Source organism: Anomaloglossus baeobatrachus, chromosome 9 (genome assembly GCF_048569485.1).
Source record: "Anomaloglossus baeobatrachus isolate aAnoBae1 chromosome 9, aAnoBae1.hap1, whole genome shotgun sequence".
In the NCBI taxonomy this organism is placed as follows: Eukaryota; Metazoa; Chordata; class Amphibia; order Anura; family Aromobatidae; genus Anomaloglossus; species Anomaloglossus baeobatrachus.
In genome coordinates, this window is record NC_134361.1 from 206,149,536 (window position 1) to 206,177,458 (window position 27,923).

General features: G+C 51.4%; 1 protein-coding gene across 4 annotated transcripts in view; it reads right to left on the minus strand.

Annotated features, from left to right (window-relative positions):
- KYAT1 (kynurenine aminotransferase 1) overlaps positions 1–27,923 on the minus strand; it is a 74,492-nt gene that overhangs the window by 36,150 nt on the left and 10,419 nt on the right. For all 4 annotated transcript variants that reach the window (XR_012725316.1, XM_075324319.1, XM_075324320.1 and 1 more), the window contains 4 exons: positions 7,478–7,536; positions 4,775–4,925; positions 3,228–3,377; positions 1,390–1,476 (listed from right to left, as the gene is read on the minus strand). Coding sequence is in view for 3 of the 4 variants with exons in the window: in XM_075324319.1 (XP_075180434.1) it covers positions 1,390–1,476; positions 3,228–3,377; positions 4,775–4,925; positions 7,478–7,536 (447 nt within the window). In the remaining variant the exon portion in view is untranslated. The remainder of the gene's footprint in view (positions 1–1,389; positions 1,477–3,227; positions 3,378–4,774; positions 4,926–7,477; positions 7,537–27,923) is intronic.

The following is a 27,923-nucleotide window of genomic DNA, read 5'->3' on the forward strand; positions in this document are numbered from 1 at the left end:
ACTAGTGATGAGCGGGCACTACCATGCTCGGGTGCTCAGTACTGGTAACTAGTGATGAGCGTGCACTACCATGCTCGGGTGCTCAGTACTGGTAACTAGTGATGAGCGGGCACTACCATGCTCGGGTGCTCAGTACTGGTAACTAGTGATGAGCGGGCACTACCATGCTCGGGTGCTCAGTACTGGTAACTAGTGATGAGCGGGCACTACCATGCTCGGGTGCTCAGTACTGGTAACTAGTGATGAGCGGGCACTACCATGCTCAGGTGCTCAGTACTGGTAACTAGTGATGAGCGGGCACTACCATGCTCGGGTGCTCAGTACTGGTAACTAGTGATGAGCGGGCACTACCATGCTCGGGTGCTCAGTACTGGTAACTAGTGATGAGCGGGCACTACCATGCTCGGGTGCTCAGTACTGGTAACTAGTGATGAGCGGGCACTACCATGCTCGGGTGCTCAGTACTGGTAACTAGTGATGAGCGGGCACTACCATGCTCGGGTGCTCAGTACTGGTAACTAGTGATGAGCGTGCACTACCATGCTCGGGTGCTCTGTACTGGTAACTAGTGATGAGCGTGCACTACCATGCTTGGGTGCTCAGTACTGGTAACTAGTGATGAGCGTGCACTACCATGCTTGGGTGCTCAGTACTGGTAACTAGTGATGAGCGGGCACTACCATGCTCGGGTGCTCAGTACTGGTAACTAGTGATGAGCGTGCACTACCATGCTCGGGTGCTCAGTACTGGTAACTAGTGATGAGCGGGCACTACCATGCTCGGGTGCTCAGTACTGGTAACTAGTGATGAGCGGGCACTACCATGCTCGGGTGCTCAGTACTGGTAACTAGTGATGAGCGGGCACTACCATGCTCGGGTGCTCAGTACTGGTAACTAGTGATGAGCGGGCACTACCATGCTCAGGTGCTCAGTACTGGTAACTAGTGATGAGCGGGCACTACCATGCTCGGGTGCTCAGTACTGGTAACTAGTGATGAGCGGGCACTACCATGCTCGGGTGCTCAGTACTGGTAACTAGTGATGAGCGGGCACTACCATGCTCGGGTGCTCAGTACTGGTAACTAGTGATGAGCGGGCACTACCATGCTCGGGTGCTCAGTACTGGTAACTAGTGATGAGCGGGCACTACCATGCTCGGGTGCTCAGTACTGGTAACTAGTGATGAGCGGGCACTACCATGCTCGGGTGCTCAGTACTGGTAACTAGTGATGAGCGTGCACTACCATGCTCGGGTGCTCAGTACTGGTAACTAGTGATGAGCGTGCACTACCATGCTCGGGTGCTCTGTACTGGTAACTAATGATGGCATAGTGACAGCACCAGAGTATCCCCTATATAACAGCCCGCTATATGATATAAACCACTTACAGGTCTCAGGGGAATGTACACGCATTGTCCTCCGGCCATTAACGTCATCGGTTCGTAGCTGTCGAAGAACGGTTCAATGATAATAACCTGAAATATGAAGCAAATGAATGTACTTTTTTTCTTAAATCTTGTGGGAGAAGATAGACCCCGTCTGACCCAAGCATGGAGACAGACGTGCAAATCTAACCCCCCCAATAAGATGAGAAAAGCACCCGCCAGCCGGAACAAGACTGTAGAAAGGCTTTAAAATGTACTGGAAGGGTTAATAAACCCAATTATTTCTATATTTTAGTGATTGCATAGTGTACTGTGGAGGTGAGCTGTGACATCACCTATTGTTAATGGTGGATCCTGTGTTAACTACTGTATATAAAGGTGTTATCAGTTGTACAGGAGGAGGGGGGTGAGATGTGATATAATCTATTGTAAATGGTGGATCATGTTTTATCTATTGTATAAAAGGTGTTATCAGTTGTACAGGAGGAGGAGGAGAGCTGTGATATAATCTACTGTAAATGGTGGATCATGTGTTATCTACTGTATATACAGTGTTATCAGTTATTGCACAGGAGGAGGTGAGCTGTGACATTGCCTATTGTGAATGGTGAAACCTACTGTATATTGAGGGATTGTACAGGAGGAGGTGAGCTGTGACTTCACCTATTGTTAATGGTGGATCCTGTGTTATCTACAGTATATAAAAGGTGTTATCAGTTGCACAGGAGGAGGAGGTGAGATGTGATATATTCTAATGTAAATGGTGGATCCTGTTTTATGTACTGTATATAGAGGTGTTATCAGTCATTGTACAGGAGGAGGAGGTGAGCAGTGATATCATCTACTGTACATGGTGGATCCTGTTTTAACACCTACTATTAATGGTGGATACTGTGTAATCTACTGTATATAAAGGTGTTATCAGTTGCACAGGAGGAGGAGGTGAGATGTGGTATAATCTATTGTAACTGGTAGATTCTGTTTTATCTACTGCATATAGAGGTGTTATCAGTCATTGTAAAGGAGGAGGTGAGCTGTGACATCGCCTATTGTGAATGGTGGATCCTGTGTAATCTACTGTATATAAATGTGTAATCAATTGTACAGGAGGGGGAGGTGAGCTGTGATATAATCTTTTGTGAATGCTGGATCATGTTTTATCTACTGTATATAGAGATGTTATATGTCATTGTACAGGAGGCGGAGGAGGTGAGCAGTGATATCATATACTGTACATGGTGGACCCTGTTTTATCAACTATTGTTAATGGTGGATCCTTTTTAATTTACTGTATATAAAGCTGTAATGAGTTGTACAGGAGGAGGAGGAGGAGGAGAGCTGTGATATAATCTATTGTAAATGGTGGATCATGTTTTATCTACTATATATAGAGGTGTTATCAGTCATTGTACAGGGGGAGGAGGTGAGCTGTGATATCTATTGTAAATGTGGATCTAGTATATATAGGATATATGAAATAGGCAGTCGGCTCACCCTGGAAGGACCACACGGCCAGCAGCGAAGCCAATACAACCTACTGTATATAAAGGTGCTGCCTTTCAGTATAAGCCTGTCTGTGAGGATAACGAGACTGCTGAAGTGTTCTGTACAGATCAGAAAGTGTGTGTTTAGTATGAGGCCTAGTGGCAAGTGTGAAAATTATAATGTCAGATTATTTATTTATATGATATGGAAAATTGAAAAAAGAACACATCAAACAATTAAAAAAAATAAATTTATCACAAAAACTTAATTTAAATTCTGAAATGTGGACTATAGAATAGAAGTGAGGGCTACAATCCATAATATATGATCACTTATCTGGTGACGTAGAGTAGTACCTCATCTCCTTCATCCACCAGAGCTTGGAAGGAACAAAACAGAGCTTCATAGGCGCCGACAGACACCATGATGTTGGTGCTGGGGTTCAGCTCCTTTCCAAACAGCGGCCCAAACAACTGGGCGAGGACCTTCACCAAAGGAGGGTGTCCCTGCAAAGAAGAAGCATGGCTGAGGATGGGGGTGAAGTACAGGATACGTGTGCTGATCCAGTACCAGAAACGTTAGGACTCCCGTAAAAATATGTGAAATCCCATTGAAGAGATGACTGATGAGGTCATTGCAAGACATGAATTGATATGATGATGTCATCACTAGACATGGACTGATATGATGATGTCATGGATAGACATGGACTGATATGGTGATGTCATCACTAGACATGGAGTGACATGATGATGTCATCACTAGACATGGACTGATATGCTGAGGTCATAGCTAGACATGGACTGATATGATGATGTCATCACTAGACATGGACTGATATGATGATGTCATCACTAGACATGGACTGATATGATGATGTCATGGCTAGACATGGACTGATATGATGATGTCATCGCTAGACATGGACTGATATGATGTCATTGCTAGACATGGATTGATATGATGTCATCGCTAGACATGGATTGATATGATGATGTCATCGCTAGACATGGACTGATATGATGATGTCATCGCTAGACATGGACTGATATGATGATGTCATCGCTAGACATGGACTGATATGATGTCATTGCTAGACATGGATTGATATGATGTCATCGCTAGACATGGATTGATATGATGATGTCATCGCTAGACATGGACTGATATGATGATGTCATCGCTAGACATGGACTGATATGATGATGTCATGGCTAGACATGGACTGATATGATGATGTCATCGCTAGACATGGATTGATATGATGTCATCGCTAGACATGGATTGATATGATGTCATTGCTAGACATGGACTGATATGCTGAGATCATAGCTAGACATGGACTGATATGATGATGTCATGGCTAGACATGGACTGATCTGATGATGTCATGGCAAGACATGGATTGATATGATGATGTCATCACTAGACATGGATTGATATGATGACGTCATCGCTAGACATGGATTGATATGATGTCATTGCTAGACATGGACTGATATGCTGAGATCATAGCTAGACATGGACTGATATGATGATGTCATGGCTAGACATGGACTGATCTGATGATGTCATGGCAAGACATGGATTGATATGATGATGTCATCACTAGACATGGATTGATATGATGACGTCATCGCTAGACATGGATTGATATGATGTCATTGCTAGACATGGACTGATATGCTGAGATCATAGCTAGACATGGACTGATATGATGATGTCATGGCTAGACATGGACTGATCTGATGATGTCATGGCAAGACATGGATTGATATGATGAGGTCATCGCTAGACATTGATTGATATGATGATGTCGTCGCTAGATATGGGCTGATATGATGATGTCATTGCTACACATTGACTGCTGATGTCATCTCTAGATATTGAGGGCTATACTCACAAAGGCTCTGGTGTACTGGTTCAGTAGGGTGCCCTCATCTTTGATGGCTTTGGAGAACGCTTCCCTCACATAACTCGGAGGAGAGAAGTCAGGGAAGCCTTGTCCCAGGTTCACGGTCTTATACTCATCAGCGAGGCTGACGAACTCCACCCTGCAAGAGACGCAACGCAGTAAATCCATGAGAAGTCGTGTGCTCATAAAACTAGGATTTTACAGGCAGTCCCCATCCCCGGCTATATGCTTTATACAGAGGCAGAACTGGCTTATAGGGAGCAATACATGGATTTCAGGCAGTGCACCCCCCCCACATGTTATTTACACCTTCAGTGGTATCCGTCAGTAGTTTTTTCACTTTTTCATGTAAAAGCGCGCTCCGCTGGGCCGAGCGTACATGTGTATGCGGTTGGGAAAGGTGTCTGACAGCTGCACCTTAAAGGGGTTTACCAGTATTTATATACTGATGACCTATTACAGCAAAAAGCTCATTAGTGGGGGTGCAAGGTCAGAGTAATGGCAAAGCTATGAAGTGAAACATTCAAAGGGACTGTCCATTACCGGACAACCCCTTATAAATGGCCTCAGGATGCTGCATAAGTAAATGAAAACTTATAAACTCCTCTACCGGCGCTGCTCTTCTGCGTGGGCCCTGTGTCCCACGCCGGTTTCCTGACATAACCGCTGCAGCCAATTAGCAGACACTGATTGGCTGCAGCCTTCAATACTCTGTCAGAGTGGAAGAAAAACAGTAATGTGATGGCTGCAGCAGAGACATGACTATGTCAGGAGACTGGCGGGGGACACAAAGCTGAGAGCGAGGATTATCACTACACTTGGTGGGGGACACAAGGCTGAGAGTGAGGACCATCAGTACACTTGGTGGGGGACACAAGGTGGAGAGTGAGGACCATCAGTACACTTGGTGGGGGGCACAAGGTGGAGAGTGAGGACCATCAGTACACTTGGTGGGGGGCACAAGGTGGAGAGTGAGGACCATCAGTACACTTGGTGGGGACACAAGGCTCAGAGCGAGGATCATCAGTACACTTGGCAGGAGAGACAAGGCTGAGAGGGAGGACCATCAGTACACTTGGCGGAGGACACAAGGCTGAGACCGAGGATCATCAGTACACATGGCAGGAGAGACAAAGCTGAAAGTGAGGACCATCAGTACACTTGGCGGAGGACACAAGGCTGAGAGTGAGGACCATCAGTACACTTGGCAGGAGAGACAAAGCTGAAAGTGAGGACTATCAGTACACTTGGCGGAGGACACAAGGCTGAGAGTGAGGACCATCAGTACACTTGGCAGGAGACACAAGGCTGAGAGCAAGGATCATCAGTACACTTGGCGGAGGACACAAGGCTGAGAGTGATGACCATCAGTACACTTGGCACTTGGCAGGAGACACAAGGCTGAGAGCGAGGACTATCAGTACACTTGGTGGGGGACACAAGGCTAAGATTGAGGATCATCAGTACACTTGGCAGGAGACACAAGGCTGAGAGCGAGGATCATCAGTACACTTGGCGAAGGACACAAGGCTGAGAGTGATGACCATCAGTACACTTGGCACTTGGCAGGAGACACAAGGCTGAGAGCGAGGACTATCAGTACACTTGGTGGGGGACACAAGGCTAAGATTGAGGATCATCAGTACACTTGGCAGGAGACACAAGGCTGAGAGCGAGGATCATCAGTACACTTGGCAGGAGACACAAGGCTGAGAGCGAGGATCATCAGTACACTTGGCAGGAGACACAAGGCTGAGAGCAAGGATCATCAGTACACTTGGCAGGAGACACAAGGCTGAGAGCGAGGACCATCAGTACACTTGGCAGGAGACACAAGGCTGAGAGCGAGGACCATCAGTACACTTGGCAGGAGACACAAGGCTGAGAGCGAGGATCATCAGTACACTTGGCAGGAGACACAAGGCTGAGAGCGAGGATCATCAGTACACTTGGCAGGAGACACAAGGCTGAGAGCGAGGATCATCAGTACACTTGGCAGGAGACACAAGGGTCAGAGCGAGGGCCATCAGTACACTTGGCACTTGGTAGGAGACACAAGGCTGAGAGTGAGGATCATCAGTACACTTGGCAGGAGACACAAGGCTGAGAGTGAGGACCATCAGCACACTTGGCAGGAGACACAAGGCTGAGAGCGAGGACCATCAGCACACTTGGTGGGGGGACACAAGGTGGAGAGTGAGGACCATCAGTAGACTTGGTGGGGGACACAAGGTGGAGAGTGAGGACCATCAGTAGACTTGGTGGGGGACACAAAGTAGAGAGTGAGGACCATCAGTACACTTGGTGGGGGACACAAGGTGGAGAGTGAGGACCATCAGTGCACTTGGTGGGGGACACAAGGTGGAGAGTGAGGACCATCAGTACACTTGGTGGGGGACACAAGGTGGAGAGTGAGGACCATCAGTACACTTGGTGGGGGACACAAGGCTCAGAGCGAGGACAATCAATCAATAGGCATTTTTTTTTTATTTAGACAGCACCCTGGGGCCATTAAGGAGGGGTTTAGCAGAAAACAACCCCTTTAATAGGCAGATCCATCATCCAAGGGTTTGGGAAAGCTGGGATACAAATCCTGAGGAAGGTGTCATTCTGGTCATATCGTCACCCAGCTTTCCCAGGAACAGATGGATAAAGTTTTTGGTTCTGCGCATATCAAACCCAGTGACTCACCAGATATTTTCATCCACTCCCTCCAGTCTCCGGGCCTGGATCCGTTTTGCCATCTTGTCCTGTATGTGGGTGGTACAAGAATAGAGTAGTGAGATCTGGCTCTGAATCCCCCTCCTCTGTAAGGTCCAGTGATTAGAAGATCGGCCCCCCCACCCTGTCCATACGGAACCGGGCAGGAAATGCAGATGATGGACTTTGGACTTTGTGACAGCTAAAGAATGTGACTGCATGCCGGCGGAGAGGATGAGCTTTATTATGGGTGCACCGGAGCGTGCAGCCCTGTGCCTACTTGAATGGACGCCATACATTACCGGACACTGGAGCTTATGAAATGATGCCCTATGTACCAATGTGACCTCCACCAATGACCCGGAGGGCAAAGAATTCTGCAGGAGGGTTAATTAATAACATGGTGGAGAACAAAACAACAATCATATGTACTTCTAATGCAAGGACTGATTTGTCAGGAAATTCAGGGGCAAACGGGCTGTGTCCGGGCACCTGATTCGTTCCACCCGTTAGTAAAAAGCCTTAAAATGTTTAAAATGGCATTAAGAAATATTCTGAACTACAACAGATGATAGAATAGATGAATAGGGGACAACTTAGTACGTGTTAGAGGTCTGGCTGCTGGGACGCCTAAGATCCTGGGAACCAGAATCCCACCTTGAGTGGCGCAGCATGCTTAACTTCTCCTCCATATATTTGGGCATCTGCCAGATAAGGTGCAGCGCCCTACTCTGTTTTTTGGCAGTTCCTCAGACAATTAATGGAGCTGAAGATCTAGCGCTTTGTTGTTTGGGTCGCTGGGGGTCCTAATGTCCATATGGCATCAGTGCTGCAGCCAATAATAGACACTGAGAGGAGCAGCGAAAACTCCTCCGTGCTGGACCTGGGCAAGGTGAAGAAGGAGAAAGTCTGCTTTTTGATGTTTGTTATTTAAATCGTAGGCAAAGCAGAGAGATTTTTTTGGAAAACGGAAAACCCCTTCAAGAAGAAATAAGACACATTTTGGGCTCGCTTGTCCACTGGAGGAATAAAAGGATTAGGCATGTTAAAATCCAACATGCCTGACCCTTTTTTCTTCAGACCGCAGAGAGACATGACCTCTCCATACACATTAGATGGTCATCCAGTGACACTGTACATGGCCACCCTCATCTGTGGAGGGCTGCCGAGTGCCGAAAAATAAAAATCTGGCACCAAGATTCTCGATGTACGTAGAGTATGGGAATACCAAAAATGTTTAGGTTTTTTAAAAAAAATATTTTGGTGGTTAAAAAAAAATCAGAAATTTATTAAATAAAAAATGTGGTTTGTATTACCATTTTCTGAGACTGACAACATTGTTTTTTGTTCTTTTTGGTTTTTTTTTCTGCCTTGGGCTGTAGTCTTTATTAATACCAGTTTGGAGTACATGCAGCAAGATTTTTTTATTTAATTTTTTTTTTTTTATTCAAAATTATGACGTTTTAACTTTTTTTTGGCTTTCAGCGTTTACTTTAAGATATATTTTTATGTTTTAGTTTAGGGAATTTTATATATACTAGAAGGTGGCCCGATTCTACGCATCGGGTATTCTAGAATTTACGTATTGTGTAGTTAATGTATGATTTTTGTTATATATATATATATATATATATATATATATATATATATATATATATATAGATGTTGTTGTGTGTAGTTACCAAGTGTTTGTGTAGGCGCTGTACATGTTCTGGGTGTTGTCTGGGTGTGGCGGGGGGTGAGAGCGTTGTTGTATGTGTATTGCGTGTGTTGCGTTGTTTGTGGAGCGCTGTGTGTCTGTAGCGTTGTGTGTGTGTGTGTGTTGCGCGGTTTGTATGGGTGTGGTGTGTTTTGGGGGAGGTATGTTTTGTGCAATGTGTGTGTTGTGCGGTATGTGCGTATATTTATGTATGCCGCGGTGTTTGTGTGTTGGGTGTTGTGTGTGTGCAGCATTGTCTGTGTGTGTGGGTGTCTGTGTAGGGCGGTGTTTGTGGTTCCCAGTGTGTGTGTGGTGTGTTGTGTGTGTGTGTGTGTTGGGGGGAGGTGTGCACCTCCCATCGTGCTCCATCCCCCATGCTGCGCACCCCCCATCGTGCTCCATCCGCCATGCTGCGCACTCCCAAACGTGGTCCATCCGCCATGCTGCGCAGTCCCAAACGTGCTCCATCCGCCATGCTGCGCACTCCCAAACGTGCTCCATCCCCCATGCTGCGCACCCCCCATCGTGCTCCATCCCCCATGCTGCACCAGCATCAGCCTTTCTACCCGCAGCATCAGCCTCTCTACCCGCAGCATCAGCCTCTCTCCTCCCAGCATCAGCCTCTCTCCTCCCAGCATCAGCCTCTCTCCTCCCAGCATCAGCCTCTCTGTCCCCAGCATCAGCCTCTCTGTCCCCAGCATCAGCCTCTCTCCTCCCAGCCTCAGCCTCCCCCAGCATCAGCCTCTCTTCTCTCAGCCTCCCCCCTCCCAGCCTCCCCCAGCATCAGCCTCTCTCCTCCCAGCCTCCCCCTCCCAGCCTCCCCCAGCATCAGCCTCTCTCCTTCCAGCCTCCCCCAGCATCAGCCTCCCCCAGCATCAGCCTCTCTCCTCCCAGCCTCCCTCCTCCCAGCCTTCCCCAGGATCAGCCTCTCTCCTCCCAGCCTCCCTCTTCCCAGCCTTCCCCAGCATCAGCCTCCACCTCCCAGCCTCCCTCAGCATCAGCCTCCCCCAGCATCAGCCATTGTCCTTCCAGCATCCCCAACATCAGCCTCTCCTTCCAGCATCAGCCTCTCTCCTTCCAGCATCAGCATCCCCCAGCATCAGCCTCTCTCCTCCCAGCCTCCCTCCTCCCAGCCTCCCCCAGCATCAGCCTCCCCCTCCCAGCCTCCCCCAGCATCAGCCTCCCCCAGCATCAGCCTCTCTCCTTCCAGCCTCCCCCAGCATCAGCCTCCGCCTCCCATCCTCCCCCAGCATCAGCCTCCGCCTCCCAGCCTCCCCCAGCATCGGCCTCTCTCCTCCCAGCCTCCCCCAGCATCAGCCTCTCTCCTCCCAGCCTCCTCCAGCATCAGCCTCTCTCCTCCCAGCCTTCCCTAGCATCAGCCTCCCCCTCCCAGCCTCCCCCAGCATCAGCCTCCCCCAGCATCAGCCTCTCTCCTTCCAGCCTCCCCCAGCATCAGCCTCCCCCAGCATCAGCCTCTCTCCTCCCAGCCTCCCCCAGCATCAGCTTCCCCCTCCCAGCCTCCCCCAGCATCAGCCTCCCCCAGCATCAGCCTCTCTTCTTCCAGCCTCCCCCAGCATCAGCGTCCCCCAGCATCAGCCTCTCTCATCCCAGCCACCCCCAGCATAAGCCTCCCCCAGCATCAGCCTCTCTCCTCCTAGCCTCCCCCAGCATCAGCCTCCCCCAGCATCAGCCTACACCCTCCCAGCCTCCCCCAACATCAGCCTCCCCCAGCATCAGCCTCCCCCTCCCAGCCTCCCCCAGCATCAGCCTCCCCCAGCATCAGCCTCTCTCCTTCCAGCCTCCCCCAGCATCAGCCTCTCTCATCCCAGCAACCCCCAGCATAAGCCTCCCCCAGCATCAGCCTCTCTCCTCCTAGCCTCCCCCAGCATCAGCCTCCCCCAGCATCAGCCTACACCCTCCCAGCCTCCCCCAACATCAGCCTCCCCCAGCATCAGCCTCTCTCCTTCCAGCCTCCCCCAGCATCAGCCTCCCCCAGCATCAGCCTCTCTCATCCCAGCCACCCCCAGCATCAGCCTCCCCCAGCATCAGCCTCTCTCCTCCCAGCCTCCCCCAGCATCAGCCTCCCCCAGCATCAGCCTACACCCTCCCCCAACATCAGCCTCCCCCAGCATCAGCCTCCCCCAGCATCAGCCTCTCTCATCCCAGCCACCCCCAGCATCAGCCTCCCCCAGCATCAGCCTCTCTCATCCCAGCCACCCCCAGCATCAGCCTCCCCCAGCATCAGCCTCTCTCCTCCCAGCCTCCCCCAGCATCAGCCTACACCCTCCCAGCCTCCCCCAACATCAGCCTCCCCCAGCATCAGCCTCCCCCTCCCAGCCTTCCCCAGGATCAGCCTCTCTCCTCCCAGCCTCCTCCAGCACGCCGTGCTCCTCTGCCGACACTCACAGATCCGATCGCATACACTCACACACACACACACCCACCCGATCGCATACACTCACACCCACCCGATCGCATACACTCACACACACCCGATCGCATACACTCACACACACCCGATCGCATACACTCACACACACCCGATCGCATACACTCACACACATCCGATCGCATACACTCACACACACACTGACGATATTGCACATACGCGCTCACACTCACAACATCCGGAGATACCACATGCTTCTGGCCATGTGATCCTCCGGCAGGTCCTGGAAGCTCACAGCACAGTATCGCCGCCGAGAAGCAAGCGATATCTCCGGATGCTGTGAGTGTGTGGATGCGATCTGATGTGTGTGTGAGGTGTGTGTGAGAGTGAGTGTGATCTGATGTGTGTGTGTGTCTGTTGTTATGTGTGTGCGTGTGGATTTTCCGCCGCTGCAGGACCTTGATGCGCTGGTAACTATGCTACCATGGTTACCAGCGCATCCCGTCACCCACTCGCACGGGAGCCCATACCAGCATACGGCATGCGAGGGTATGTGTCGGCTGGGTTGGCGGCGTATGCTGGTGTGGGCTCCCGGGGGTACAGTACTCACCTGGGAGTCGTGTCTCCGTGTCAGTTCGGGGGATGCGTGCGGGGGGCGGGGCCAGAGCGAGCGTGCATTACGTGAGGGGGGCGGGGCGTGGCCGAGTTGCCAATACGTGCAGGGTGCCGGGGCGAGAGGCCAATCCGTGTGGGGGGCGGAGCCTGTGCGAGCGGCCGGCCAATCCGTGTGGGGGGGGAGCCAGGGCGAGCGACCAATCCGTGCGGGGAGCGGGGCCATGGCGAGGCCAGCGGCCAATCTGCTTTGTGTCACCGTAAGGACACAATTTTGGAGCAAGACAGACAGACAGACAGACAGACAGAATAAGGCAATTATATATATACTAGAAGGTGGCCCGATTCTACGCATCGGGTATTCTAGAATTTACGTATTGTGTAGTTAATGTATGATTTTTGTTATATATATCTATATATATATATATATATATATCTATATATATATATATATATATATATATATATATATATATATATATATATATATATGTTGTTGTGTGTAGTTACCAAGTGTTTGTGTAGGAGCTGTACATGTTCTGGGTGTTGTCTGGGTGTGGCGGGGGGTGAGAGCGGTGTTGTGTGTGTGTTGCGTGTGTTGCGTTGTTTGTGGAGCGCTGAGTGTCTGTAGCGTTGTGTGTGTATGTGTTGCGCGGTTTGTGTGGGTGTGGTGTGTTTTGGGGGGAGGTATGTTTTGTGCAATGTGTGTGTTGCATGATATGTGCGTATATTTATGTATGCCGCGGTGTTTGTGTGTTGGGTGTTGTGTGTGTGCAGCGTTGTCTGTGTGTGTGGGTGTCTGTGTAGGGCGGTGTTTGTGGTTCCCAGTGTGTGTGTGGTGTGTTGTGTGTGTTGGGGGAGGTGTGCACCTCCCATCGTGCTCCATTCGCCATGCTGCGCACCCCCCATCGTGCTCCATCCGCCATGTTGCGCACTCCCAAACGTGCTCCATCCGCCATGCTGCGCACTCCCAAACGTGCTCCATCCGCCATGCTGCGCACTCCCAAACGTGCTCCATCCGCCATGCTGCGCACTCCCAAACGTGCTCCATCCGCCATGCTGTGCACTCCCAAACATGCTCCATCCGCCATGCTGCGCACTCCCAAACGTGGTCCATCCGCCATGCTGCGCACTCCCAAACGTGCTCCATCCCCCATGCTGCGCACTCCTCATCGTGCTCCATCCCCCATGCTGCGCACCCCCCATCGTGCACCATCCCCCATGCTGCACCAGCATCAGCCTCTCTGCCCCCAGCATCAGCCTCTCTCCTCCCAGCATCAGCCTCTCTCCTCCCAGCATCAGCCTCTCTCCTCCCAGCATCAGCCTCTCTCCTCCCAGCATCAGCCTCTCTGTCCCCAGCATCAGCCTCTCTCCTCCCAGCCTCAGCCTCCCCCAGCATCAGCCTCCCTCTCCCAGCCTTCCTCAGGCTCAGCCTCTCTCCTCCCAGCCTCCGTCCTCCCAGCCTTCCCCAGCATCAGCTTTCCCCTCCCAGCCTCCCTTAGCATCAGCCTTCCCCAGCATCAGCCTCTCTCCTCCCAGCCTCAGCCTCTCTCCTTCCAGCCTCCCCCAGCATCAGCCTCTCTCCTTCCAGCCTCCCTCAGCATCAGCATCCCCTTCCCAGCCTTCCCCAGGATCAGCCTCTCTCCTCCCAGCCTCCTTCCTCCCAGCCTCCCCCTCCCAGCCTCCCTCAGCATCAGCCTTCCCCTCCCAGTCTCCCCCAGCATCAGCCTCCCCAAGCATCAGCCTCCACCAGCATCAGCCTCTCTCCTTCCAGCCTCCCCCAGCATCAGCCTCCCCAAGCATCAGCCTCCACCAGCATCAGCCTCCCTCGTCCCAGCCTGCCCCAGCATCAGCCTCCCCCAGCATCAGCCTCCCCCTCCCAGCCTCCCCCAGCATCAGCCTCTCTCCTCCCAGCATCAGCCTCTCTCCTCCCAGCATCAGCCTCTCCTCTCTGTCCCCAGCATCAGCCTCTCTCCTCCCAGCCTTCCCCAGCATCAGCCTCTCTCCTCCCAGCCTCCCCCAGCATCAGCCTCCCCCAGCATCAGCCTCTCTTCTTCCAGCCTCTCTCCTTCCAGCCTCCCCCAGCATCAGCCTCCCTCTCCCAGCCTTCCCCAGGATCAGCCTCTCTCCTCCCAGCCTCCGTCCTCCCAGCCTTCCCCAGCATCAGCTTTCCCCTCCCAGCCTCCCTCAGCATCAGCCTTCCCCAGCATCAGCCTCTCTCCTCCCAGCCTCAGCCTCTCTCCTTCCAGCCTCCCGCAGCATCAGCCTCTCTCCTTCCAGCCTCCCTCAGCATCAGCCTCCCCTTCCCAGCCTTCCCCAGGATCAGCCTCTCTCCTCCCAGCCTCCTTCCTCCCAGCCTCCCCCTCCCAGCCTCCTTCAGCATCAGCCTTCCCCTCCCAGTCTCCCCCAGCATCAGCCACCCCCTCCCAGCCTTCCCCAAGATCAGCCTCTCTGCTCCCAGCCTCCTCCAGCACGCCGTGCTCCTCTGCCGACACTCACACACCCGATCGCATACACTCACACACACCCGATCGCATACACTCACACACACCCGATCGCATACACTCACACACACCCGATCGCATACACTCACACACACCCGATCGCATACACTCACACACACCCGATCGCATACACTCACACACACAGACACTGACGATATCGCACATACGCGCTCACACTCACAACATCCGGAGATACCACATGCTTCTGGCCATGTGATCCTCCGTCAGGTCCTGGAAAATCACAACAGCACAGTATCGAGGCCGAGAAGCAAGCGATATCTCCGGATGCTGTGAGTGTGTGGATGCGATGTGATGTGATGTGTGTGTGAGGTGTGTGTGAGAGTGAGTGTGATCTGATGTGTGTGTATGTGTGTGTGTGTTGTTATGTGTGTGCGTGTGGATCTTCCGCCGCTGCAGGACCTTGATGCGCTTGTAACCATGCTAGCATGGTTACCAACGTATCCACACCACTCCCGTGCGAGCGGGGGACGGGGGGGGGGGGGAGTACAGTACTCACCTCCGTGACAGCCGTGTCAGTTCGGGGAATGCGCGGGGGGGGGGAGGGGGGGGGGAGTACAGTACTCACCTCCGTGACAGCCGTGTCAGTTCGGGGAATGCGCGGGGGGGAGGGGGCGGGGCCAGAGCTAGCGTGCATTGCGTGAGGAGGGCGGGGCGTGGCCGAATTGCCAATGCCTGCAGGGTGCCGGGGCGAGAGGCCAATCTGTGGGGGGGGGCGGAGCCTGGGCGAGCGGCTGGCCAATCCGTGTGGGGGGGCGGGGCCATGGAGAGCCCAGCGGCCAATCAGCTTTGTGTCACCGTAAGGACACAATTTTGGAGCATGACAAACAGACAGACAGACAGACAGAATAAGGCAATTATATATATAGATATATATATATATACACTAGAAGGTGGCCCGATTCTACGCATCGGGTATTCTAGAATTTACGTATTGTGTAGTTAATGTATGATTTTTGTTATATATATCTATATATATATATATATATATATATATATATATATAGATGTTGTTGTGTGTAGTTACCAAGTGTTTGTGTAGGAGCTGTACATGTTCTGGGTGTTGTCTGGGTGTGGCGGGGGGTGAGAGCGGTGTTGTGTGTGTGTTGCGTGTGTTGCGTTGTTTGTGGAGCGCTGTGTGTCTGTAGCGTTGTGTGTGTATGTGTTGCGCAGTTTGTGTGGGTGTGGTGTGTTTTGGGGGGAGGTATGTTTTGTGCAATGTGTGTGTTGCATGATATGTGCGTATATTTATGTATGCCGCGGTGTTTGTGTGTTGGGTGTTGTGTGTGTGCAGCGTTGTCTGTGTGTGTGGGTGTCTGTGTAGGGCGGTGTTTGTGGTTCCCAGTGTGTGTGTGTGGTGTGTTGTGTGTGTTGGGGGAGGTGTGCACCTCCCATCGTGCTCCATCCGCCATGCTGCGCACCCCCCATCGTGCTCCATCCGCCATGCTGCGCACTCTGAAACGTGCTCCATCCGCCATGCTGCGCACTCCGAAACGTGCTCCATCCGCCTTGCTGCGCACTTCCAAACGTGCTCCATCCGCCATGCTGCGCACTCCCAAACATGCTCCATCCGCCATGCTGCGCACTCCCAAACGTGGTCCATCCGCCATGCTGCGCACTCCCAAACGTGCTCCATCCCCCATGCTGCGCACTCCTCATCATGCTTCATCCCCCATGCTGCGCACCCCCCATCGTGCACCATCCCCCATGCTGCACCAGCATCAGCCTCTCTGCCCCCAGCATCAGCTTCTCTGCCCCCAGCATCAGCTTCTCTCCTCCCAGCATCAGCCTCTCTCCTCCCAGCATCAGCCTCTCTCCTCCCAGCATCAGCCTCTCTGTCCCCAGCATCAGCCTCTCTCTCCTCCCAGCCTCAGCCTCCCCCAGCATCAGCCTCCCTCTCCCAGCGTTCCCCAGGATCAGCTTCTCTCCTCCCAGCCTCCGTCCTCCCAGCCTTCCCCAGCATCAGCTTTCCCCTCCCAGCCTCCCTCAGCATCAGCCTTCCCCAGCATCAGCCTCTCTCCTCCCAGCCTCAGCCTCTCTCCTTCCAGCCTCCCCCAGCATCAGCCTCTCTCCTTCCAGCCTCCCTCAGCAGCCTCCCCTTCCCAGCCTTCCCCAGGATCAGCCTCTCTCCTCCCAGCCTCCTTCCTCCCAGCCTCCCCCTCCCAGCCTCCCTCAGCATCAGCCTTCCCCTCCCAGTCTCCCCCAGCATCAGCCTCCACCAGCATCAGCCTCTCTCCTTCCAGCCTCCCCCAGCATCAGCCTCCCCAAGCATCAGCCTCCACCAGCATCAGCCTCCCTCGTCCCAGCCTCCCCCAGCATCAACCTCCCCCAGCATCAGCCTCCCCCTCCCAGCCTCCCCCAGCATCAGCCTCTCTCCTCCCAGCATCAGCCTCTCTCATCCCAGCATCAGCCTCTCCTCTCTGTCCCCAGCATCAGCCTCTCTCCTCCCAGCCTTCCCCAGCATCAGCCTCTCTCCTCCCAGCCTCCCCCAGCATCAGCCTCTCTTCTTCCAGCCTCCCCCAGCATCAGCCTCTCTCCTCCCAGCCTCCCCCAGCATCAGCCTCCCCCAGCATCAGCCTCTCTCCTCCCAGCCTTCCCCCGCATCAGCTTTCCCCTCCCAGCCTCCCTCAGCATCAGCCTTCCCCAGCATCAGCCTCTCTCCTCCCAGCCTCAGCCTCTCTCCTTCCAGCCTCCCGCAGCATCAGCCTCTCTCCTTCCATCCTCCCTCAGCATCAGCCTCCCCTTCCCAGCCTTCCCCAGGATCAGCCTCTCTCCTCCCAGCCTCCTTCCTCCCAGCCTCCCCCTCCCAGCCTCCTTCAGCATCAGCCTTCCCCTCCCAGTCTCCCCCAGCATCAGCCTCCCCCTCCCAGCCTTCCACAAGATCAGTCTCTCTGCTCCCAGCCTCCTCCAGCACGCCGTGCTCCTCTGCCGACACTCACACACCCGATCGCATACACTCACACACACCCGATCGCATACACTCACACACACCCGATCGCATACACTCACACACACCCGATCGCATACACTCACACACACCCGATCGCATACACTCACACACACAGACACTGACGATATCGCACATACGCGCTCACACTCACAACATCCGGAGATACCACATGCTTCTGGCCATGTGATCCTCCGTCAGGTCCTGGAAGGTCACAACAGCACAGTATCGAGGCCGAGAAGCAAGCGATATCGCCGGATGCTGTGAGTGTGTGGATGCGATGTGATGTGTGTGTGAGGTGTGTGTGAGGTGTGTGTGAGAGTGAGTGTGATCTGATGTGTGTGTATGTGCTGCTATGTGTGTGCGTGTGGATCTTCCGCCGCTGCAGGACCTTGATGCGCTTGTAACCATGCTAGCATGGTTACCAACGTATCCACACCACTCCCGTGCGAGCGGGGGACGGGGGGGGGGGGGGAGTACAGTACTCACCTCCGTGACAGCCGTGTCAGTTCGGGGAATGCGCGGGAGGGGGAGGGGGGGCGGGGCCAGAGCTAGCGTGCATTGCGTGAGGGGGGCGGGGCGTGGCGTGGCCGAATTGCCAATGCCTGCAGGGTGCCGGGGCGAGAGGCCAATCCGTGTGGGGGCGCAGCCTGGGCGAGCGGCCAATCCGTGTGGGGGGGCGGGGCCATGACGAGCCCAGCGGCCAATCAGCTTTGTGTCACCGTAAGGACACAATTTTGGAGCATGACAGACAGACAGACAGACAGACAGAATAAGGCAATTATATATATAGATATAATATATATATATATATATATATATATATATATATATATATATATATATATATTAAAAAAAATATATATATATTATGTTTTAGTGTGAGTAATTATGCATGTAGCATTACCAGATCTGCTATTTTTTAATACTTTGCTATTTCAGTTTAAGGAAAAGTGGAATACTTTATACTTAGAAATTTTCACTTATATTTTTTAAAAATATTTTAGAATTTATTTTTCCTTTTTAACCTGCTATTTTTTGATGTTCCATGCAATATACAGCAATACTAAAGTATTACAGTGTATTGTGAAATTGATGATATTCTTAGGTCCACCCCAGGGTGGGCTTCATAGACGTTCTTACAGAGCAAACATGGGGTCTTCAGTAGGCCCCCAGCTTCCATGGCCACCTATCCGTATCCTGTGATCTTGTTGCACGAAGAGTTTAAGGCTGTCAGTACTGACGGCCAATATATGAAAGCCCAATAAATACCGTTGTCATGCTTGAAACTGTTGTGATCGGAGATAGCTCTGATCTCACCATTATTCTCAGGCGCTGACTGTATAACACAGCCAGCACCCTCGCTTTATGGAGCTGGATCAGCCGCCACTGTTGGGCTTGGGTCAGGTAACTGTCAGTTTGTATGTGTGCTGTCACCAAGGAGTTAACTTCTACCTTTTGGTTTTACCTCTGGTGCTTGGTTACGGCCATGTTTTATTAAGTTTTTATTTTTAGGTCGACATAGCGAACATACAGTAGTTTTGGCCATCCTTATGTCTTAGCCGTCTCTATCACTTGTGGCTTTTTGAAAATTAGCATTTTTTGGGCTATGGTACTCCCCTAGTAATGTACTATACAGTAGCGTAGCTAGCGGGGGGGCAGAGGGTGCGGCCGCCCCGGGCCCAGTGCTCAGAGAGGGCCCACCTGGATCTGCGATACAATTAACTATATCAGCGTGCACAGCGCGCGCCGATATAGCTAACCTCTGCGGAAGGGCCGCCATCAGGGCATTACTAGTGGAACTCCTGTAGCACTAGCGGGCCCGGTGAGCAGCAGGCAGGAGGGGGGGCCCGGACACGCTGACAGGCCCCTCCTCTTTCATGCCTCTGCTCCCCGGGCCCCAGGGCAGGGGGCGTTAACAGTACACTTCGCAGGGCGGGCTGGTCGTGCAGTGAGCAGGAGGCGGGGCCTGGACACCCTGCCAGACCTGGCCCCTCCCCTTTCATTTTTCTGCTCCCCGGGCCCCATGGGCAGGGGGTGGGGACGTTGCACTGACAGCACCTGCAGTCGCATAGGGGCCCCAAGTGGGAGCGGGCCCCTAGAGCCTGAAAACGTACTGGGTACGTCATAGCTCCCTGGTACTTAAGGACCCATGACGTACCCAGTTCATCATGGCGAGATGGTGGCCCCGGTGGCTGCAATCGCTGCAGATATCTTAGATTCGGGGAGGAGGGGCCCGCTGCCTGACCTCAGGAGGGGTGGTGTCTCCTCCCCGGACCTAAGGAGGCTGTGATTGGCTGAGCGGCGTTCGTCAGCCAATCACAGCCACTGTAATTTTCCAACCATTGAAAATGGCTGAAACATTGAAATCCAGCCCTGATCAGTGCAGCTGTAGCACCGATCATTGGCTGGAGCTGGGTGACCTCAGCTGCACCCGCCCCCAGTTCTGATTGGAGAGCCTTGTGACCGATCTGTCCAATCACTGTGGATCTGAGGCCGGTGACCACTCCCCTCAGCTTCACTCCAGCATCCGTGGAAGGTGAGGGGAGCGATCGGTAAGTGTAAAGACACTGTCTCCTTTCAGCTGCCGCCATTGCCCCAGCCCCCACCCTTCAGCTGCCGGCTGCAGCAGTCACTGCCCCTGATCCAGCAGCACTGAACCCATCTGCTGCCTTCCCTCCATCTGCCACTGCCTCCCCCATCAGCCGCTGCCCCCCTCCCTTATCTGCTGCCCCTCTCACCTTCCTCCATCTGCTGTGATCTCCCCACCTTCTCTGACCCCACCCCCACCTTCTGTGACCCCACCCACCTGCTGTGACCCCACCCCCACCTGCTGTGACCCCACCCCCACCTGCTGTGACCCTCACCCCCACCTATTGTGACCCCACCCCCACCTGCTGTGACCCCACCCCCACCTGCTGTGACCCCACCCCACCTGCTGTGAGACCCCCCCACCTGCTGTGAGACCCCCCCACCTGCTGTGAGACCCCCCCACCTGCTGTGAGACCCCCACCTGCTGTGAGACCCCCCACCTGCTGTGAGACCCCCCCACCTGCTGTGAGACCCCCCCCACCTGCTGTGAGACCCCCCCCACCTGCTGTGAGACCCCCCCACCTGCTGCGAGACCCCCCCACCTGCTGTGAGACCCCCCACCGTCCATCCGTCCCTCTGTCCATCCGTCCCTCTGTCCATCCGTCCCGCTGCCCATCCGTCCCGCTGCCCATCCGTCCCTCCGTCCATCTGTCACGTCCATTGTGACCGTCACGGGAACACTGGGGGCTCTATTACTTTCTAGGAGCAATATGTGGGCACTTTTCTAGGGCACTTACACAGGGCATTAATATTTTCTAGGGGGCAATTTTACCATCTAGAGAACAGAAAGGAGGCATTTTACTGTGTAAAGGGCACAGTGGTGGCATTATTATGTGGAGGCACAGTGGTGGCATTACTATTTGGGGGTACAGTGGTGGCATTATGTGGAGGCACAGTGGTGGCATTATTATGTGGGGGACACAGTGGGGGCATTATTATGTGGGGGACACAGTGGGGGCATTATTATGTGGAGGCACAGTGGGGGCATTATTATGTGGGGGCACAGTGGTGGCATTACTTTGTGGAGACACAGTGGTGGCATTATTATGTGCAGTCACAGTGGTGGCATTATTATTATGTGGAGGCACAGTGGTGGCATTATTATGTGGAGGCACAGTGGTGGCATTATTATGTGGAGGCACAGTGGTGGCATTATTATGTGGGGGGCACAGTGGTGGCATTATTATGTGGAGGCACAGTGGTGGCATTATTATGTGGAGGCACAGTGGGGGCATTATTATGTGGAGGCACAGTGGGGGCATTATTATGTGGAGGCACAGTGGGGGCATTATTATGTGGAGACACAGTGGTGGCATTATTATGTGGAGGCACAGTGGTGGCATTATTATGTGGAGGCACAGTGGTGGCATTATTATCTGGAGGCACAGTGGTGGCATTACTATGTTGGGGGCACAGTGGTGGCATTATTATGTGGAGACACAGTGGTGGCATTATTATGTGGAGGCACAGTGGTGGCATTATGTGGAGGCACAGTGGTGGCATTATTATTATGTGGAGACACAGTGGTGGCATTATTATGTGGAGGCACAGTGGTGGCATTATTATGTGGAGGCACAGTGGTGGCATTATTATCTGGAGGCACAGTGGTGGCATTACTATGTTGGGGGCACAGTGGTGGCATTACTATGTGGAGACACAGTGGTGGCATTATTATGTGGAGGCACAGTGGTGGCATTATGTGGAGGCACAGTAGTGGCATTATTATTATGTGGAGGCACAGTGGTGGCATTATTATGTGGAGGCACAGTGGTGGCATTACTATGTGGAGGCACAGTGGTGGCATTATTATGTGGGGGCACAGTGGTGGCATTATTATCTGGAGGCACAGTGGTGGCATTACTATGTTGGGGGCACAATGGTGGCATTACTATGTGGGGGCACAGTGGTGGCATTATTATGTGGAGGCACAGTGGTGGCATTATTATCTGGAGGCACAGTGGTGGCATTACTATGTTGGGGGCACAGTGGTGGCATTACTATGTGGGGGCACAGTGGTGGCATTATTATGTGGCGGCACAGTGGTGGCATTATTATCTGCAGTCACAGTGGTGGCATTATTATTATGTGGAGGCACAGTGGTGGCATTATTATGTGGAGGCACAGTGGTGGCATTATTATGTGGAGGCACAGTGGTGGCATTACTATGTGGAGGCACAGTGGTGGCATTATTATGTGGGGGCACAGTGGTGGCATTATTATCTGGAGGCACAGTGGTGGCATTACTATGTTGGGGGCACAGTGGTGGCATTACTATGTTGGGGGCACAGTGGTGGCATTACTATGTGTGGCAGTAAGAGGAGTTGGTTTTTGTGCACACAGTAGGTGCAGTAATAGGGACACACACGGCAGCAGCGGCTCAGTATTGGGGTGACGGCAGGAGGCGGAGTTTGTGCAGGTTGGGATTAGATGGGGTTCGGGGCCGGGAGTGTGAGGAGTCAAATGTGTCTTTGTTGTAATTTCTGTAGATGACTTGTGGCTGGAAGAAGTTGTCATGTCGGTCTGGGCCAGATGGAAAACACAGAAAAGGTGAACAACTCCATCTGAAAGAACGTCTGCTGTAAGTCACCACCTATAACTGCACTGTGATCTCTTGTATGTGCTGCAGCACCGATATCTACCACTATATAGTCACCATATAGCGGTAATATCAGTGTTATCTGCCGAGGTTTCACTATACCCACGATTAGTCTGCGCCACCGTAGTTATCATGGTTACCTGGTAAGGGGCCCACTCAGATGTATTGCCCCCCCTGAGCTGAAACCCTAGCTACGCCACTGGTACTATATATATATATATAAATATATATATATTTATTTATTTTTTGGCGCCGTTGACGACTAATATGCAATATTTTAATCCTTATTAACTTTAAGTGCTAAAAAAGCACAAAAGGGCCCCCCCCAAAAAATAAGCATCTTTGAATTTGAGCCTAATATTACTTATTTGCTGCAAAAATAACGAAAGTAATAATAAAAAAAATTATAAATTGGGGCCTACAGCTGCTAAATGTTTGCCACAGCGCAAAGCCCCATTTGTATATACTCTTAAAAAGTGAGTATACACTGATATTAATTAACACCATCAAATCAGAGGGCTTTATGTCTCTTCATTACCTTAAAATCCCCCCCAAATAAATTGCCTAAAGTTGTAGAAAATATACTAGGCCTCGACAATCAAGGCTGCTGTTGTTGTGGCCCCTAGCAACCAATCACAGCTCGGCTTTCATTTCTTCAGAGCAGTTTAAGACATGAAAGCTGACCTCTGATTGGTTGCTATAGGCAACCACGGTTTCTGATAATTGAGGCCTAGTCTGTGGTAAACTTTATCACATTTCACGACATCTTTTAATAGCTGTTGTGTGTGAGAATGGAGGGAGCAAGCAATTTCCCATGTCGCTGATTAATACCATCGCCGCACGTGTACAGGATGTATCCTAAATAGCCTCAGGGCTTTTTCCCTCCAGAGACATTAATTCGCCATTATTTCCACAGAATTAAGTAAAAGGCTAAAAGTGGAAGTTTGTAAACAAAGTCCAACATGACATAATGGAGAGGGGCTTCGTATGAGGCGCCGCCATTATTACATGCACCATCCCCATTGCATTCCACTTTTTAGTGTTTTACAAAAGTCGCTTAAAGGGCAATTGCCTAAACCAATATTTTCCAATAGTCTAACCACACAAAATAATACTGACATAGGCGATTTCATGGAGTGTTTGGTGTACAGGGGGCACTGCCAGAATCTTATCATTTGTAGCTGATTATTTTGGGGTCTATCAAGAGATAAGCGGCACCAAGAGAGGACATATTGTTTTGTGGGGTTTCATTGTGAGTGAAACTAATACATACACACTAAAGCGGGCTTTACGCGCTACGAGATTGCTACAGCGATCTCGTTGGGGTCACGGATTTTGTGACGCACATCCAGCCGCTGTAGCGATCTTGTTGTGTGTGACTCCTAGGAGCGATTTTGGATCGTTGCAAAAACATCCAAAATTGCTCGTCGTTGACATGGGGGTCCATTCTCAAATATCGCTGCTGTCGCGTGGGTGAAGTTGATCCTCGTCCCTGCGGCAGCACACATCGCTACATGTGATGCCGCAGGAACGAGGAACCTCTCCTTACCTGCCACACGCCAGCAATGAGGAAGGAAGGAGGTGGGCGGGATGTTCGTCCCGCTCATCTCCGCCCCTCCGCTTTGATTGTCCGGCCACTTAGTGACGTCGCGGTGACGTCGCTGTGATGCCGAACGTCCCTCCCCTTTGAGGGAGGGATTGTTCGGCAGTCACAGCGACGCCGCCGACCAGGTAAGTGCGTGTGACGCTGCCGTAGCGACAATGTTCGCTGCGGCAGCGATCACCAAATATCGGCATAACGATAGGGGCGGGTGCTATCACGCTCGCCATCGCTAGCATCGGCTAGCGATGTCGCAGCGTGTAAAGCTCGCTTAAGGCTAGCTTCACATGATGGTATGGCGATATGCCAATGACCCTCGACTCTAGCTCTGCTGCCAGAGGTGTCATGCAACTGTGATCCAATTCTGCGATCAGATCACAGCTGAGGAGGAGAGGGATGGATTAATCTCTCAATCTCCTCCATTGTCAGCTAATGTGATTATCGCACTGCACTCATATGTCATCTGAGTGCAGTCTGATGTTTCACTCGCACCCATAGACTTGTATGGGTGCGAGTGACACGTTTCTTGCTGACAATCGCAGTATGTTGCAACTTTTCTCTCATCCAGAAAAGGCTGACCATCTGCTCTCCCTCATTGAATAACATTAGTCTGAGTGCAATGCGAGATATTCTCGCATTGCACTCGTCCGAGTCATACGCTCGTGTGAGCGTGCCCTAAGGTTCACACTTTCAGTATTTGGTGACATTTTACCTCAGTATTTGTAAGCCAAAGGCCATGTGCACACACTGCATTTTTTATGAATTTTTGGTTGCAGTTTTGTCCCAGATCTGCATGTCTATCCTTCTCCCAGCAAAGTCAATGAGAGTTCTGAAGGGCTGTGCGCATGTTGCTTATTTTTTCCTTGCAAATTTGGTGCAGAAAATAATCTGCAGCATGTCAAGTTTTTTAGCGTTTTTCACTCCTTACACTCCTTTGACGTCATTATGAAAAACGCAAGGCAAAAATACACCAAAAAAGAATCAAAAATACATTGCGTTTTTTTGCCAGGAGATGCAGATTTAGTGCAGACATTTCTGTAACCAATTACTCAGCGTGCACGCATAGCCAAACTCAGAAGTGGAACAATCGGAGGAAAAGTATAAGGCCTTGTGCGCACTAGGCGTTTTTGCGGCGTTTTTAGCGGCGTTTTTTACCGCGTTTTTGTGATGAAAACGCAGTGACATTGCTTCCCCAGCAATGTCTATGGGTTTTCATAAGTGCTGTCCGCACACAGCGTTTTTTTGTAGCTGCGTTTTTGTGGTGACCACAAAAATGCAGCATGTCAATTATTTCTGCGTTTTTCACCCATTGAGTTCAATGAGATGTTCAACAACGCAATGAAAAACGCATAAAGCTGCGTTTCTATGACTAAAAACGCAGCTATAAACGCAAGGGGTAGGCAGTAAAGTGACGTGTACAGGAAGAGGATTCCTTCTGTTGGTAAACACAGAAGCATGAATCCTCCCGGTACCGTTACTGCTGCGTCCACAACCCGCCCGGTGCCATGTCAGCTCCGTGCGGCGCCATGTCTGGGCGGGAGGTGGAGGCAGGGCGAAAACAAAAGTAAACAGTAGAAAAAAAAAAATGTTATACTCACCTGTCTGCAGGGTCCCGGTGCCATGCCCGCTCCCATCTCCTGTCCCGGTACCGCCGGTTTGGCTGTGTGCAGTCTCCCCGGGGCACGTATGAAGCTTGCTGGACCTGGCGGTGGATCACCTGATGCAGTCACCTGACGCATCAGCTGATCGTAATTCTCGTGGTGTCGCCGGCTTTTTCGCGCCCGGCCGGCTATCAGCTGATCCTGCCGTCAGGAGACTTCATCAGCTGATTACCGGCAGCTCCTGCAGCGATGGGACAGGATCAGACTCTCATCCGATCGCTGCAGGAGCTGCCGGTAATCAGCACAGACGTGAGTATTTATTTTTTTTTTTTTTGCACTGATGCATCATCTGATTGTATAATCGGCTTTTATACAATCAGCTGATGTGTGATGTGATTCACGTCCTTTAACCTGACACATCATCTGATCGCTTTGCCTTCCAGCAAACCGATCAGATGATATTGGATCCGGATTGGACGGCGCGGGACCCTTGACCCAGGATTACTGCGGAGGGGGGTTCTTTATTTCAATAAAGATGGAGTCACTAATTGTGTTGTGTTTTATTTCTAATAAAAATATTTTTCTGTGTGTTGTGTTTTTTTTTTATCATTACTAGAAATTCATGGTGGCCATGTCTAATATTGGCGTGACACCATGAATTTTGGGCTTAGGGCCAGCTGATAATATACAGCTAGCCCTATCTCCATTATTACCCAGCGAGCCACAGTCACCAGGGTAGCTGGATGAGTTGGATACAGCGCCAGAAGATGGCGCTTCTATGAAAGCGCCATTTTCTGGGGTGGCTGCGGACTGCAATTCGCAGCGGTGGTGCCCAGAAAGCTTGGGCACTCTGCACTGCGGATTCCAATCCCCAGCTGCCTAGTTGTACCTAGCTGGACTCAAAAATTGGGCGAAGCCTATGTCATTTTTTTTTTTTAATTATTTCTTGAAATTCATGAAATAAAAAAAAAAAAAAAAAAGGCTTCCCTATATTTTTGATTCCCAGCCGGGTAGAAATAGGCAGCTGGGGGTTGGGGGCAGCCTGTACCTGCCTGCTGTACCTGGCTAGCATACAAAAATATAGCGAAGCCCATGTCATTTTTTTTTCTTTTTGGGCAAAAAACTCCTGCATACAGTCCTGGATGGAGGATGCTGAGCCTTGTAGTTCTGCAGCTGCTGTCTGCTCTCCTGCATACACTAGTTCTGCAGCTGTCTGCTCTCCTGCATACAATGAACATTTTGAAGAAGGAAATGACATCAGACCTTTTTTTTTTTCTTTTTTTCATCAACAATCTTTAATGGCATTGTGCACTGATTAAAAACGCAGTAAGCAAAAAGGCAGCAAAAAACGCACCAAATCGCGGTAAAAACGCATGCGTTTTTGTCACTTTTTTTAGTCGCGGGTGCGTTTTTTGAGACAAAAACGCACATAAAAACGCAGCGTGAAAAAAACGCCTAGTGCGCACATACCCTAAGACCACGTGCACACACACCAGTTTTGTTTCTTCAGCAAAAAATGCACCCTCTGGCAGAAAAACACATAAAAATGTGTTTTTGTTGCGTTTCGGTGCATTTTTCAGTACGTTTTTACCCTATTCAATGGAAAAACGCAGAAAGAAGTGACATGCTGCTTCTTTTTTTTGCAACCAAAACTGCAAAGAAAAAAGAAGCAACGTGCGCACAGCACTTCAGAATTCTCATACACTTTGCTGGCATAAGGATAGACATGCAGTTTAGGGCAACAAACTGCACCCAAAACACATCAAAAACTACACTGTGCACACAGGGCCTTATAGTAACACGAGCACCACTTCTGGATTTTTGACCCACTCCTGGTTTTGGCTTACAAATGCTTATGTATTATCCCATGGATGTGCTC